General features: G+C 47.2%; 1 protein-coding gene and 1 non-coding gene across 7 annotated transcripts in view; both read right to left on the reverse strand.

The window, feature by feature from the left end:
• TRRAP (transformation/transcription domain associated protein) overlaps positions 1–9,046 on the reverse strand; it is a 118,087-nt gene extending 109,041 nt beyond the window's left edge. For 4 of the 6 annotated variants that reach the window (XM_061209670.1, XM_061209668.1, XM_061209669.1 and 1 more), the window contains exons 1-6: positions 8,960–9,044; positions 7,659–7,945; positions 6,643–6,803; positions 6,177–6,226; positions 1,916–2,026; positions 770–874 (exon numbers count right to left, since the gene is read on the reverse strand). In XM_061209670.1, the coding sequence (XP_061065653.1) occupies positions 770–874; positions 1,916–2,026; positions 6,177–6,226; positions 6,643–6,742 (366 nt within the window). In that variant the 5' untranslated portion in view covers positions 6,743–6,803; positions 7,659–7,945; positions 8,960–9,044. Of the gene's footprint in view, positions 1–769; positions 875–1,915; positions 2,027–6,176; positions 6,227–6,642; positions 6,804–7,658; positions 7,946–8,959 lie in introns of all 6 variants that reach the window. The other 2 variants (XM_061209671.1, XM_061209667.1) reach the window with 2 other exon arrangements.
• LOC133104575 (small nucleolar RNA ZL1) lies at positions 6,309–6,514 on the reverse strand. Its single transcript, XR_009703636.1, has one exon. It is a non-coding gene; the product is annotated as a small nucleolar RNA ZL1 (small nucleolar RNA).
• Positions 9,047–12,094: the final 3,048 nt, after the last annotated feature.

Genomic DNA, 12,094 nt, shown 5'->3' on the forward strand with positions numbered 1-12,094 from the left:
GGTCCTGTGAGAGCAACACTCAGACAAATGAGTAACTGGCAATTAAGGCAAGTCACACTACGAAGCAAGGTCTTAACGGCCCAGCAGACACGTTTCACTGTTTGAAAATATTGCAAAAGAGCAATGAGTGAGCAGCCACCATGCACTGGGCCCTGTGCTAACACTTTACGCTGTCTGCATGGGGGTGCCTTCCACATCTCACTAGGAGGAAGCGAAGGCTCGGGGCAGGAAGGAATGGGGCTGCAATGACAGAGCTAATACATGGCAGAGCCAGGATCTGAACCCAACTCAGTCCCCCTACAGAGCTCATCTTTCCAAGGGGCCCAGAAACATGACAGAATTCTAAACACCCCAAGACTAAGGACAACAAGAAAACAATCTCAGAGGTTAGCTTAACAGGTACCAAATGGATTAACCCCAAGAACTGGAGCAACTCTTTGACTACTATGCATCTACTGTGCCTGACACACAAACATAGAGGCAGGAAGCCAATGACCCCTGTCCTCGGAGTCTGTTGACCACCACCCACTTTCAGATTCCCACTGTGTCTAGTCAATCCCTCAGTGACTCAAAAAAAAGACTTTCATTTAATAATCTTTCTTAGTAATCTGGTTGGCAAAATGGGAGGAAATGGACATTAAGAAAATTTCTACTCATGTGAATCAGAACTTTAGTGAAAGGGAAAAAGTTGTATAATACAGGATTTTACAGTAAGAAAATCATTAAAAGTTTTGAATGTGGCTAAATAATAAAAATTCTCAAAAGTTACCTCCAGAAAGCGAAACATAACAGACAAAACATTTTTTGTATGAGGACGAAGATGTTCATTGGTTGGTATTCTATGAATTATTTCAAGAACGAGCTTCCGCAGTTGCTGTTGAAGAGAAACAAAAATGTAAATATGAAATCCTTCCAAGAGTTCCAAGGTAACCCTTCTGCATCCTACAAGTGTCACACAGCTGTACCCAGCACTGGTAACCACCATACAAGAAGATGGAGCCCATTTTAGAAACGGTTCTGTAAATTATTTAAATGTAATCCAAAGCATGCACTGCAAACCAGTATTTTCAGTATTTCTACAATTGTGTACCAAATCAAGTAGCCAAACTTTCCTCTTTCACACCTTATCAGTATTGCCAGGAGGAGGACACTAATGTGTGCATGTGGGGTGAATTTAAGATGAAAAGAGCAAAACACCAACTGAACTTCATTTGCAGTCTCCCTTCATAAGCTCTGTTTAGCTCCTCTGACGTGCTGTCCAATTACCTTGGGCCTAAGGACTAATTACATCATAAGCTGTGCTAAGCTTTCATGATTTTGTCTATGGAACTGACAACTAAAAAAGGTCAAATAGGTAGATCTTGAACTGGTACCACATAAAAATGCTTTGTTTAGCAATTAACTTTCACTAGTACTATGGTAATTTTTAAAGTTATTTTTAAGGGATACATGCTGAAATATTTATGGAAAAAAAGTTATGATGGGACTGTTTTAAAATAATCAAGGTGAAGAGGGGGGAGCAAAGAGTGGGTGGGGGTATAGATAAAGCAAAACTGGCCAGAGTTACAAGAACTGAAAATAGTAAGATCAGAGCTGGGCAACAGGTATGCGAAGGGTCATGAAACTGTTGCTCCCTCCTATATATACACATGAATTTGGCTGTAATACATAGCATATGCACACGTCACTGGTCAGCAAATGTGAAGAGTTTAAATTGTGAAAGAGATGGCTACGAGGAAATAAAACCAAGATATTTAGCTGAGGAGGCAATGGCCTTGGACAAAGTTATCCTTATATGACAAAACTTCTTTTGTTTTTAAGGGGAACCATAAGTTTTTTGAGTTGTTTTCATTCTTAAGTGCTTGCACTCCTACAGCAGGACATTTTTTTCTCATTATATTTTTGAACAGGTCACCTGGGCTGGTTTCTCCTGAAGGAATTGAACTTCTCCATCTTGAAGAAATGTAAGAAATCGAGGGATGATGTGCTCCAGGAATGTAGAATATTGAGGAGATGAAGTGACATTCTAATTATGCAAAAATAAAAGAAAACCCCATAAAGGTTTGTGTACATATTCAAATTCACATATTATAATAACCTCAAAAGGAAAAAACTGTAGAGCTGATAATAATTTTTAATACTTTCAGATGCTTTAGTGATAGCATAGTTTTAAAGAAGTTAAGATGATTGCTGCTTCTGATATCCAATTAGAGAGAATTAAATGCTAAAATTTACCGGTAAACCTAGAAATACTGGCACTGTGGAGAATGTTCACTTAACTAAGGGAACCGAACAATGGGGCATAACTGACTGGATGGAACCAACGGCAGAGACCACCTTCCCGAAGAAGTAATGCTGATACTAAAACCTAAAAGGCCAGCAGGAGTTAACCACGGGAGAAAGTGGGAAAGGTTCTAAGGAAAGCACATGCAAAGGCACAAAATGACGAGAAAGCCTGAGTGTAAAAGGCACATATTGAACTTTTTTTAGTTCAATATGGCAGGGATGGGAGTCTAAGAGGAAGGAATTTAAACTTTTATTATCATGAGTCTGAGACGCTGGTGAGTCAAGGCATCTGAGCAGCTAAATGCGTCTGGAGCTCCAGACACTGATCTGGGAGGAAGATAAAGACATGGGGTTGTCCGTTACCTGAGGAGTCTATAAAGAGGGAAATACAGGCAAAAACCAGAAAAGAGTGTGCTGCCACAGGAGCAAAGAAAGAACCGCCATTCTTGGGATGCGCCCCTGAGCACTGGTCTCCCATGGCCAACCCGGAGCTCAATTCCAGGGGCCCCGTGCCCACAGCATGCTGCGTGTGAAGAGGCGCCCCCAGGAGCCAGGCAGCGCCTCACCAGCCCCTCCCCGAGCAGACTGTGAATCCACTGGGGACAAGAACTGTATTTGTCACTTTTCAACCCCAAAGTGTAAGACTTTTTACGAAACACCCACATTCAAGGATTGAAGGAAAAGAGGGGTGAGAGTCATGATGGAACATTATCAAGGTTATCAAGAAATCAAGCTCATCTGCACGTCAGCCCATACCATCCAGATTCCACTGCCTTCAAAACACCTAAGTTTCAAATTTCTCCCACAGGAAAGATTCAACAAGTTGCCCAGTTATTCTGCCAGTATTTCAACTTAGCCCCTGGCTTTCTGATCCATACGAATGCTTCCTGTGATTTCTAACTTCAACATTTCTTTATTTTCTGTCCTGGGAGATGGCCCATGTGATAATTACTTAGCCTGGAATCTTATCCTTAAGTGGTTAATGAAATGAATTTCTAAGATTCCTTAAACCACTGGGAATTCTTAATTTCACTTAAATATTTTGTCCTGGGGTAACAGTGGTGGTAATTTAGAATTACCTACCGGTGGTCGTTCTAGTATTTCATCCTTCAAAGGACTCAGTCATCTGAATTTCATTTAAGGTAAATGTCTATCAGATTTCAAAAGGCACTATTTGGAAAAGCCCCAAGTGTATTACTTTGCTAACTTTTAATTCTGTTAATTTAATCAATGTATCTGAGACCAAAGCCAGGAACTAACTTGCTAACTGCCAGACCCTAAACAGGAGAGAAAGGGTTGAGACACTTAATTGAAAGAGCCCCACCACACTCGGAGGATCACAGGCAGCTCCACGATTTCAGCCTCTCAAATAAACTTTGAGGGCTGTGGCTCTCTCCTAGCAGTTCTTCCAATAAAATGCAGAATGCAGGCCTTTCCTGTTCTACCGCCCACCTCTTTTTTTTAGCTTTATTTATTTATTTTTTAACAGTTTGCAGTAACAGCTTGGGTGGAAGAGAAAGCTCTTTAGCTCAATCTCTAAATATCTCAGGATTTTTTTCCACCTCAGTTCAAGGCAACAAATCCTGGAAAACATCTATTTAAAACAAAACAAAAAAACCAATAAATTCCCCCAGCAAACAAAAATACCATCCATTACTATAGACAGTAGGGTATCTAATTCAATCCCACGAACATTTATTTAATGTTTAGTGATTCAAATGACCATGACAGAGGCTAGGAAACATTGTATCTATTGTTCTTAATCATATTAACTCTGAGAAAGGTTTTATCATACCCACATTAAAAGAAAAGCAAGTTTCTCTTCGGCCTATGAATGAGACTAACTGGCACCAGACTAACCATAAAGTAGGACAAAATATGAGAGAACAGTTTCAGGTGCTGGACCAGAGGCAGTGCAAGACCATGATCTCCAGAAGAAGGGGGACTCACCAACTGCGCCCCACCTCGGCTCTCTGCCTGGGTACCGTTTCCCAACCGGGCTCAGCAGGCTGGAGCCCAAGGAAAGCATGATGGTCCTGCTGAGCTGAGGAGCAAACACCAGAGTTTGCAACAGCTGAAGTGGCCAGAATCTGCAGGGCAAAGCCCCAGAGAAAAAGGAACTACAGAAGGGGGTGTGGATGGTCTCCTGTGAGTCCTTGACTGAGGACTGTGCTGTACTTATAGGTAAGGGAAGGTAAAACTACCTGAGGCTTACCAGGGAGTGGGCACTTGAGGACTGAGAAATGAAGAAAGACATCAGAGGTCTAGCAAGGTCAGAGGATGTTGGGGGTCCAGCCTCGACACAGTGCAAAGACCTTCTTAACACCTTGATAACACCTCATACATTCAGCTGAGGAAGGACCATGCCCCAGAATAAGGCCTAGTTTAGCCCCATCCCAACAAAATCTAAAATCAACCTCTGATGAGATCCACAGAAAGATGGGGTTTGGAGGTTGAATCCTACAAAGTCGGAGGGACTTGGGAAACCCCTTGGGATTCCCAGAGATCCTCTCTACCATGGCATAAAACCAAGCCTACACAAGTTCAGTGAGATCAGCCAGCACCTGAACTGCTGACTATAGTAAAAATATCAACACTCTTCCAAGGGAGATGACAGAATCTAGGGTCCCTACATTTCACACACAATGTCTGGTATACAATCAAAAACTACCAGACATGCAAGGAAGCCAAATAACGTGACCTGAAGTCAATAAAAATCAACCTTTATAGAGGATTGTATTTAGCAGACAAAGACTTCAAAGCAGTTATTATAAATACGTTCAAAGAATAAAAGGAAAACATGGTCTCAATAAATGAAGATGGGGAATCTCTACAGAGAAGTGACATCTAAAGAAGAACCAAACGGAAATTCTAGAACTGAAAGTACAATAACCAAAATTTTACAACAAAAATACAAATAAACTGAAATTTAAAAATAACATCCCAGCAGACGCAGAGATGATAGAAAAATAGTCAGTGAATCTGATGGCAGATCAGAGAACAAAGAGAAAAAAGATTGAAGAAAAATGAACAGAATCTGAGGGACCTATGGGTCAATATAAAATTGTAGAATGTAAGAGCCAGAAGAGAGAAACTGTTTGATCAAAGTTGCAGAAATTATAAACAGGAGGGCCAAAACTGCCAGCCAGCTCTCATTCCCATACCATCCATTACCTAACATAACAAATCCACAACAAAAGTTTGAGTGTATCCTGAAAGCATATGCCTAAAAGGGCTACCATAGTTGAAAATGAAAAAAAGGTCAAGGGGATTCCCTGGTGGCACAGTGGTTAAGGATCCACCTGCCAATGCAGGGGACATGGGTTCGAGCCCTGGTCCGGGAAGATCCCACATGTCGCGGAGCAGCTAAGCCCACGCATCACAACTACTGAGTCTGCACTCTAGAGCCCGTGAAGCACAACTACTGAAGCCCGCGCGCCTAGAGCCCGTGCTCCGCAACAAGAGAAGCCACCACAACAAGAAGCCCGCGCACCGCAATAAAGAGTAGCCCCCTCTCGCCACAACTAGAGAAAGCCCGCATGCAGCAACGAAGACCCAACACAGCCAAAAATAAATAAATAAAAATAAATAAATTTAAAAAGAAAAGAAAAAAAGGTCAAATAACCAAAACAAAAGCAATATTCCTCAACACTGGTCGGGAGTCACTATCACTAGTGTGAAGAAGCTGGACAACACTGTACAAATTTTCAAATTTCAATTTTGAAATACAACAAATTACATTAACAGATAATTTTTAAGTTACTAGCAAAAAGACTGACAGGGAAGCTGTAGGAAAGCACATGTGAATACTCATCTCAAAATGAAAAGCTCATACCTCAAAATTTAAAGCTTTATGAAATATAATATAAAATAAAATATAAAGCTCATACCTCAAAATTTTCACTAACTTCTTGCATCATTTTTAACTTTGTTTCATCAGCTGTAAATGGCAAAACAAACCATCAGATAATTGAAATTATGTTAAGGATGTTCCTAAAATTACTGGATTTAATAATTTAAGAGAAGCAATCAGATCTTATCAGTTTGACTGTCACGGTCTAAAAGCAGGCACATAACTAGTTCCCTACAACCAGTCACACTCACTCGTACTCCCAAACATACATGTGCATGCACAGACAAGGACACACATACACACACGCACGCGCGCGCACCCACACGCGTGCCTCTTTGGGGCTCCAGCCGGTAATGCTCATCACTTTGCTTCTCCACGAGGTAGAGAAAAGGGAAATTAAGATAACAGTTAATGTGACTACTTATCTCAATGTGCACATCATTTGAACTGAGATGAAGGAGTCACATCAACACATTTCTTCATGACGAAACGCATCAACTCACGTGTATTTACATCCGTGAGAGCTGCCACAAACTGAAGGTATTTTTTCATCAGAGTGGTTTGGTCAACCACCGTGGCCCCTTGTGTTGCAACAAACGCCATTTTTCTTTTGAGCTAGTTTGTTTCTCAAGGGAAAAGTATTATAACCATGAGTTTGCCCAGCCTACAAAAAGAAGCATATGATTAGCCAACTTACTGAGGGCACAGGCTCATGACTGCTAGGAAAATCTTACCTAAATGCCTGTGTTAATCTAAATAGTTTTCCATTAATTCAGAAAACAACACTACTCCCTCTGCTTTTTTGAAAATAAAAGTTACTTAAGTCCATTCTGTCTATTAATTTCTAAACATGATTTTTACACACAGATGCTTTTCTTTCCTATGGTATGTCCATCTTTCCCTAGGCTAGGGGCCAGCAAACTCTCTGTAAAGAGCCAGAGAGTAAATATTTCAGGCTCTGTGGTCTGTCCCAACTCCTGAGCTCTGCTGGAGGCACAAAATAGCCACAGACAACTTGTAAGCGAACGACCATGGCTATAATCCATAAATCTTTATTTACAGACACTGAAATTTGAATTTCATTTGAGTTGTATCATGAAACATTATTCCTCTTTTGATTGTTTTTTCCCCCAACCGTTAAACAAATGTAAAAACCATTCTTAGTTTTCGTGCTGTATAAAAACAGGCACCAGGCTGGATTTGGTCTGCTGACTGTAGTTGGACCACCTGTGCATTAGGTGATGGGTTCTCAGACTTCACTGTGCACTAAAATCATCAGGGGCCAAAGGTGGACTCCCAAGCACCACCCAGAGACCTCGGTTCAGGGAGGCATCCAGGAAGCTGTCAATTTTGCTTGCATCTGACATACAATAGGCTAAATGAATCAAAAAGCGCCTCAGTGAGTTGGAAACAGGTGTGGATGACCACACTTTGCGAACTGCAGCTCTAGGCTGAAAAACAGGAGACTGGTTTCTATTTTAAGAGCCCTCTTAAGAGAACCTAGTGAAATTGCTCTTACCCATCCTCCCCGCGAATGTAACAGTCACATTTCACTCTACATTAAGGAGCAGTTTCATGACTTGATTTTCTTCTTTCTTCAACAAACACACCATTAACTCTTCCGCAGGCCTTTCAACGGCCCTGCCTACCAGATACGCTCCCCTGCAGCTCACACTCCTGCCCCAAGCGATGGGGACACCCTGACGCCACAGATCCTCTTCCGCCCGCCCTCTCGAGACACCAAAAGCAGAGAGGGTGCCTGCCGCTGTTCCCGCGCGGCCCGCCGGCTCCAGGGGCAGGAAGTCACTAACGAAACCAACCGGAGGGATTCTGTCAGCCCCGCTGGATGACCCGACTTCTGCTTCCTCTTCACCTCCCATCCCCGAGACCCAAGACTCAGGGTCACGGCCTCTCCCTACCTAAGAAACTTCGGGTGGGTCGTGCCCAAACTTTTTAAAGGCTTGGATCCACTTCTTCACCGAAGGCGTCAACCCCCCATTTCCCGAGACCCCAAGAGGCCAGGCTCCGTTCTCCCCTGGCCCGGGGGGCTGGGGGCCCCGAGGGAAGACGTCCCATCCCGCCTCCAAGCTGGAGAGCAGCTCCAAGACCCCAGAGGCCAAGGGCCCGGGCCTGGCTTCGGTCCCGCCCCCGCGGCCCGACCCAGGTTGTGGGGGACGGAGCCGGTGCCCCGCCCGCTCCCGGCAAACGGCGCCGCCGCGCCGCCCCGCCCCGCCGTGCCAGGCCTGAGGCAGCGCCGCCGGGCCAGAGGGGGCGCTGTCGACGCCGCTACCTTCGCTCTGCGCGCCGGGCCAGGCGAGCCAGGTGCTTGCGTGGAGGCCGAGAGGGGCCAGGGCGACAGGAGGCGCCTCAGGGGGGACGGGGCCCCAACCCCACGCTCTATCTCCCCGGCCTCAAACAGCCCTCGGCTTCCCTCCTTTTGTCACCCTCTCCGGACACCCAGCGCCCGCCTCCTGGGCCGGGCTACGGCGGGCGCCGAGGGCCAATTCCCGCGCCGCTAGCCTTCCGCCTCCCGGCACTCCCCGGCCAGCCCAGGCAGCAGCGGCGGCGGTTTGAGGGCCGCCGCCGGCCCCCGCCACCCGGACTGGGCCCCGATGGGGGGCGGAGGGACCCCGGGGCGCTCGGAGCCTCTCTCCATCGCTATGCGCTTCCCTCCATCGCTCCGCGGACCCAGGCGCCGCAGAGGCCTCCCCACGCCCGCGCCCCGCCGCACCCGTTGGGGCCGCCGCGCGCGCCTCCCGGGGCCGTTCCGCCGCCGTCCCGCCGCCGTCCCGCCGCCGTCCCGCGCCTGCCCACACTTACCCCGACATCGGCGGCCGGCTTCCTGCAGCCCCGGCCCGCGACCCCACCTAAGCCCTCTCAGCCGCCGCCGCTGTCGCGCCGCAGCACGCAGTCCCGCCCCCGCTTAAAGCGGCCGCGCCCGCCGCCGGAGGAATAGGCCCCGGCGCACCGCCTCCAAGTGGGTGCGGCTTGGGCGGGCGGCGGGAGCGGGGAGAGGCGTCACGCCTGGGTGGGCCTGCCTGGCCCTTTAAACCTCTGTCCGCGTGGGCGGGGCCGCAGGCCGGGAGGTAGGGGCAGGCAGTGACAAGCGTCTTTGGTTCGGCTCTTTCTGCCCTTAATATCCTCGCAGAAGCCAGGAGGCTGGGGAGGGACGTTTGGCGGCTGCTGCGGGGCGGTGTGCACCCGCGGGGCTTCCTTAGCAGACGGCGGACGGGCCCGGGAAGAGGCCACCCCTGAACTGAACGTGGCATGCTGGGCGGGGTTTTCTCCCCAGCTTGAGCCCTGGGGTCCTTCTTAGCCCGGGGAGGGGGAGGAGGTAAGGAGGGTCTTTGGGAAGGCGAAGGCTGCAGACAGACGGAGACCCTGTAAGCAAAGGAGAGCCCAGGTGTTCTGCCTGGAAGAGACTGGCCTGATCATTTGTTGCAGCTGCATCACCCCGAGGCTAGACCGCAGTGGACCGCTTTTCAGCTCCTACGCGATAGGGCAGATGCCTTGGGTCAGAGCAATGATGAGAGGGAGGGGAAAGTGGGGCCCGGATGCCCAAATGAGGTGATGGCTGAACCAAGAGGCCCTGGAAGAGAAAAGTACTGTCAGGCCTCACCTGCAGACTCCATCTATGAGACTGGTTGAATGACGAGCTGTTCCTGGAAACACGTGGTGATCGTGGTAAATGGCCAGAGCATGAAAGTGATAACCTGACCTACCTCCAGCCCCTCCAGGACCTGGCTCCACCTCCTGCCCCTTCCTGACAGTACTTCCCCCCTGCTCCCCCCGCACCGCCCCACACCACCCCATCATCACTAACTCACCAGAATCTTTGTGTTCCCTTCTCAGACAGATATATTTCACACCTGGTAATAAATAGAGCTTGCAATTCCTACAAGATACGTTCAGAGACATGCTCCTTGCCTTTGTTTAATGTTGCCACTCAAGAACAAGCCTCAGCTGAAGCGCTGAGATTGTAAGTGGATATATTTAGTGCCAGTTATTTCTGCCCCAGGAGAAATAATAGTGGGTCAGAACACTCCTTCCCCCATGGAAGAAGTTGCCCACCTGCAAGCAAAATCGTCTTTGCTCCTACCACCGCCAACCCCAAAATTTAAGAGGTCCAAAATTGGGTAAAGTTGAAAAATCTAAGGGCTGGAACCAATGTGCCATCCAAGGTTATTTAATATTGTTGCGGGGGGGGGGGGGGGGTCCGAGAAAAAAAGCAGCAGTACACAAATCCTTTGATAAGTTTCGGTTTAATTGCATGTGATAAAGACCTACAGTTGGGGGAGGGGCGGGGAGGTTAACACTGGTGAAATTCATATGCTTTCCCATGGCCTTAGCTTCCCCTACGAAAGTACCCATCACGCTGCTATGATTTTTGCCTGTTTTCTTGTCTGTCTCCTGAATTAGAGGTTGGTGACAGTGTCAACTTCATCTCTATCAGATAAATGAGATCATGCCCCTCCTCTGCTTAAAACCCTCCAAAGACTTTTCAACTTATCCTCAATCCCTGGGCCTGTGCACCTCCCAACCTCATTCTTCATGTTCCAGCCGCAATAGACGTGCTGTGCCTCCTGCCCACCTAGGACCTTTGTAGCTAATTCTCCTGTCTGGAATGTTCTTCCCTGAGAGGCACAAAGCTGGCTCCTTGTCATTCTTGATGAGCTCAAATGTCACCTCCTCAGAGAGGCCTTTTTAAGGCCCAATGTAAGAAAACCATTGCCTGCCGCCCCCCCCCCCACTAGCTCTCATAATAATGGAATTTTCCTTAGAATCTGAAATTATATTTACTCATTTATCATCTTTTTTCCTCCTAGACAGAAAGCTCCTTTTCTTTTTTTTTTTTTTTAATATTTATTTATTTGGCTGTGCCGGGTCTTAGTTGCAGCACGCGGGATCTTCGTTGCCGCGTGCAGGATCTTTAGTTGCATCATGCAGGATCTAGTTCCCTGACCAGGAATTGAACCCGGGCCCCCTGCATCGGGAATGCAGAGTCTTAACCACTGGACCACCAGGGCAGTCCCTCTGTCTTTCTTTACCAATGTATTCCTGTTGCCCATTGGGTGTTGTCGTAGTCTGCTCAAGCTGCCATTATAAAGTACCACAGACTGGGTGGCTTACCCAACAGGAATTTATTTCTCATTGTTCTGGAGACTGGGAAGTTCAAGATCAAGGTGCCACCAAGGTAGGTTTCATTCTGAGGCCTCTTCTCTTGGCTTATAGGTGGCATCATCTCACTATGTGCTCACATGACCTCTTTGTGCTCTCTCAAGAGAGAGATCTCTGGTGTCTGTTCCTCTTCTTATAAGGACACCAGTCCTATTGGATTAGGGCCCCACCCTTATTACCTCATTTAGCCTTAATTACCCCTTTAGAGGTGCTGTCTCCAAATACAGTCACTTTGGGGGTTATGCCTTAACATATGGATTTCTCAAGGGACACAATTCGGCCCATAAACAAATGTATAAATTTGTACCCTGTTTGGAATAATACTGTATGAACCTATAGGATAGGAACAGCTGGAACACTAAAAAAAAATACAGGGAGCCCCAAAATATTCCCTCTGGTGGGCACGAGCAGTCTGCAGAAGTGGTCTCTGCATGGAGTGGTTCAGGGCATGAGGCCTCAGTCTGACCTTCTGAGAGCCACCAAGAGGCCATCCTCCCTCTGCTGTCCCCTGGTGTGCTGGAGTCCCTGCTTACCTTTGCCTCACCTGTTGGGCTTCTTGGAGGCTGGCCCTAAGGGCTCCACCCCTATGAAGAACCTTCCCCCATGATGAATTAACAAGTCCTCCCTCAGTCTCTTGTGGGTTTCAACAGGGTGACTGGGTGTCCTGTGGTCGAAAAATTCCAGGAGAAAATCTGGTAAAGCTGAGATCTAGGCCTGGAGCCATGGTAAATTCAACAAAGGGATCACCCTAAACTCCCTTTTGCCTACTTCAAACTA

Source organism: Eubalaena glacialis, chromosome 13, assembly GCF_028564815.1.
Source record: "Eubalaena glacialis isolate mEubGla1 chromosome 13, mEubGla1.1.hap2.+ XY, whole genome shotgun sequence".
In the NCBI taxonomy this organism is placed as follows: Eukaryota; Metazoa; Chordata; class Mammalia; order Artiodactyla; family Balaenidae; genus Eubalaena; species Eubalaena glacialis.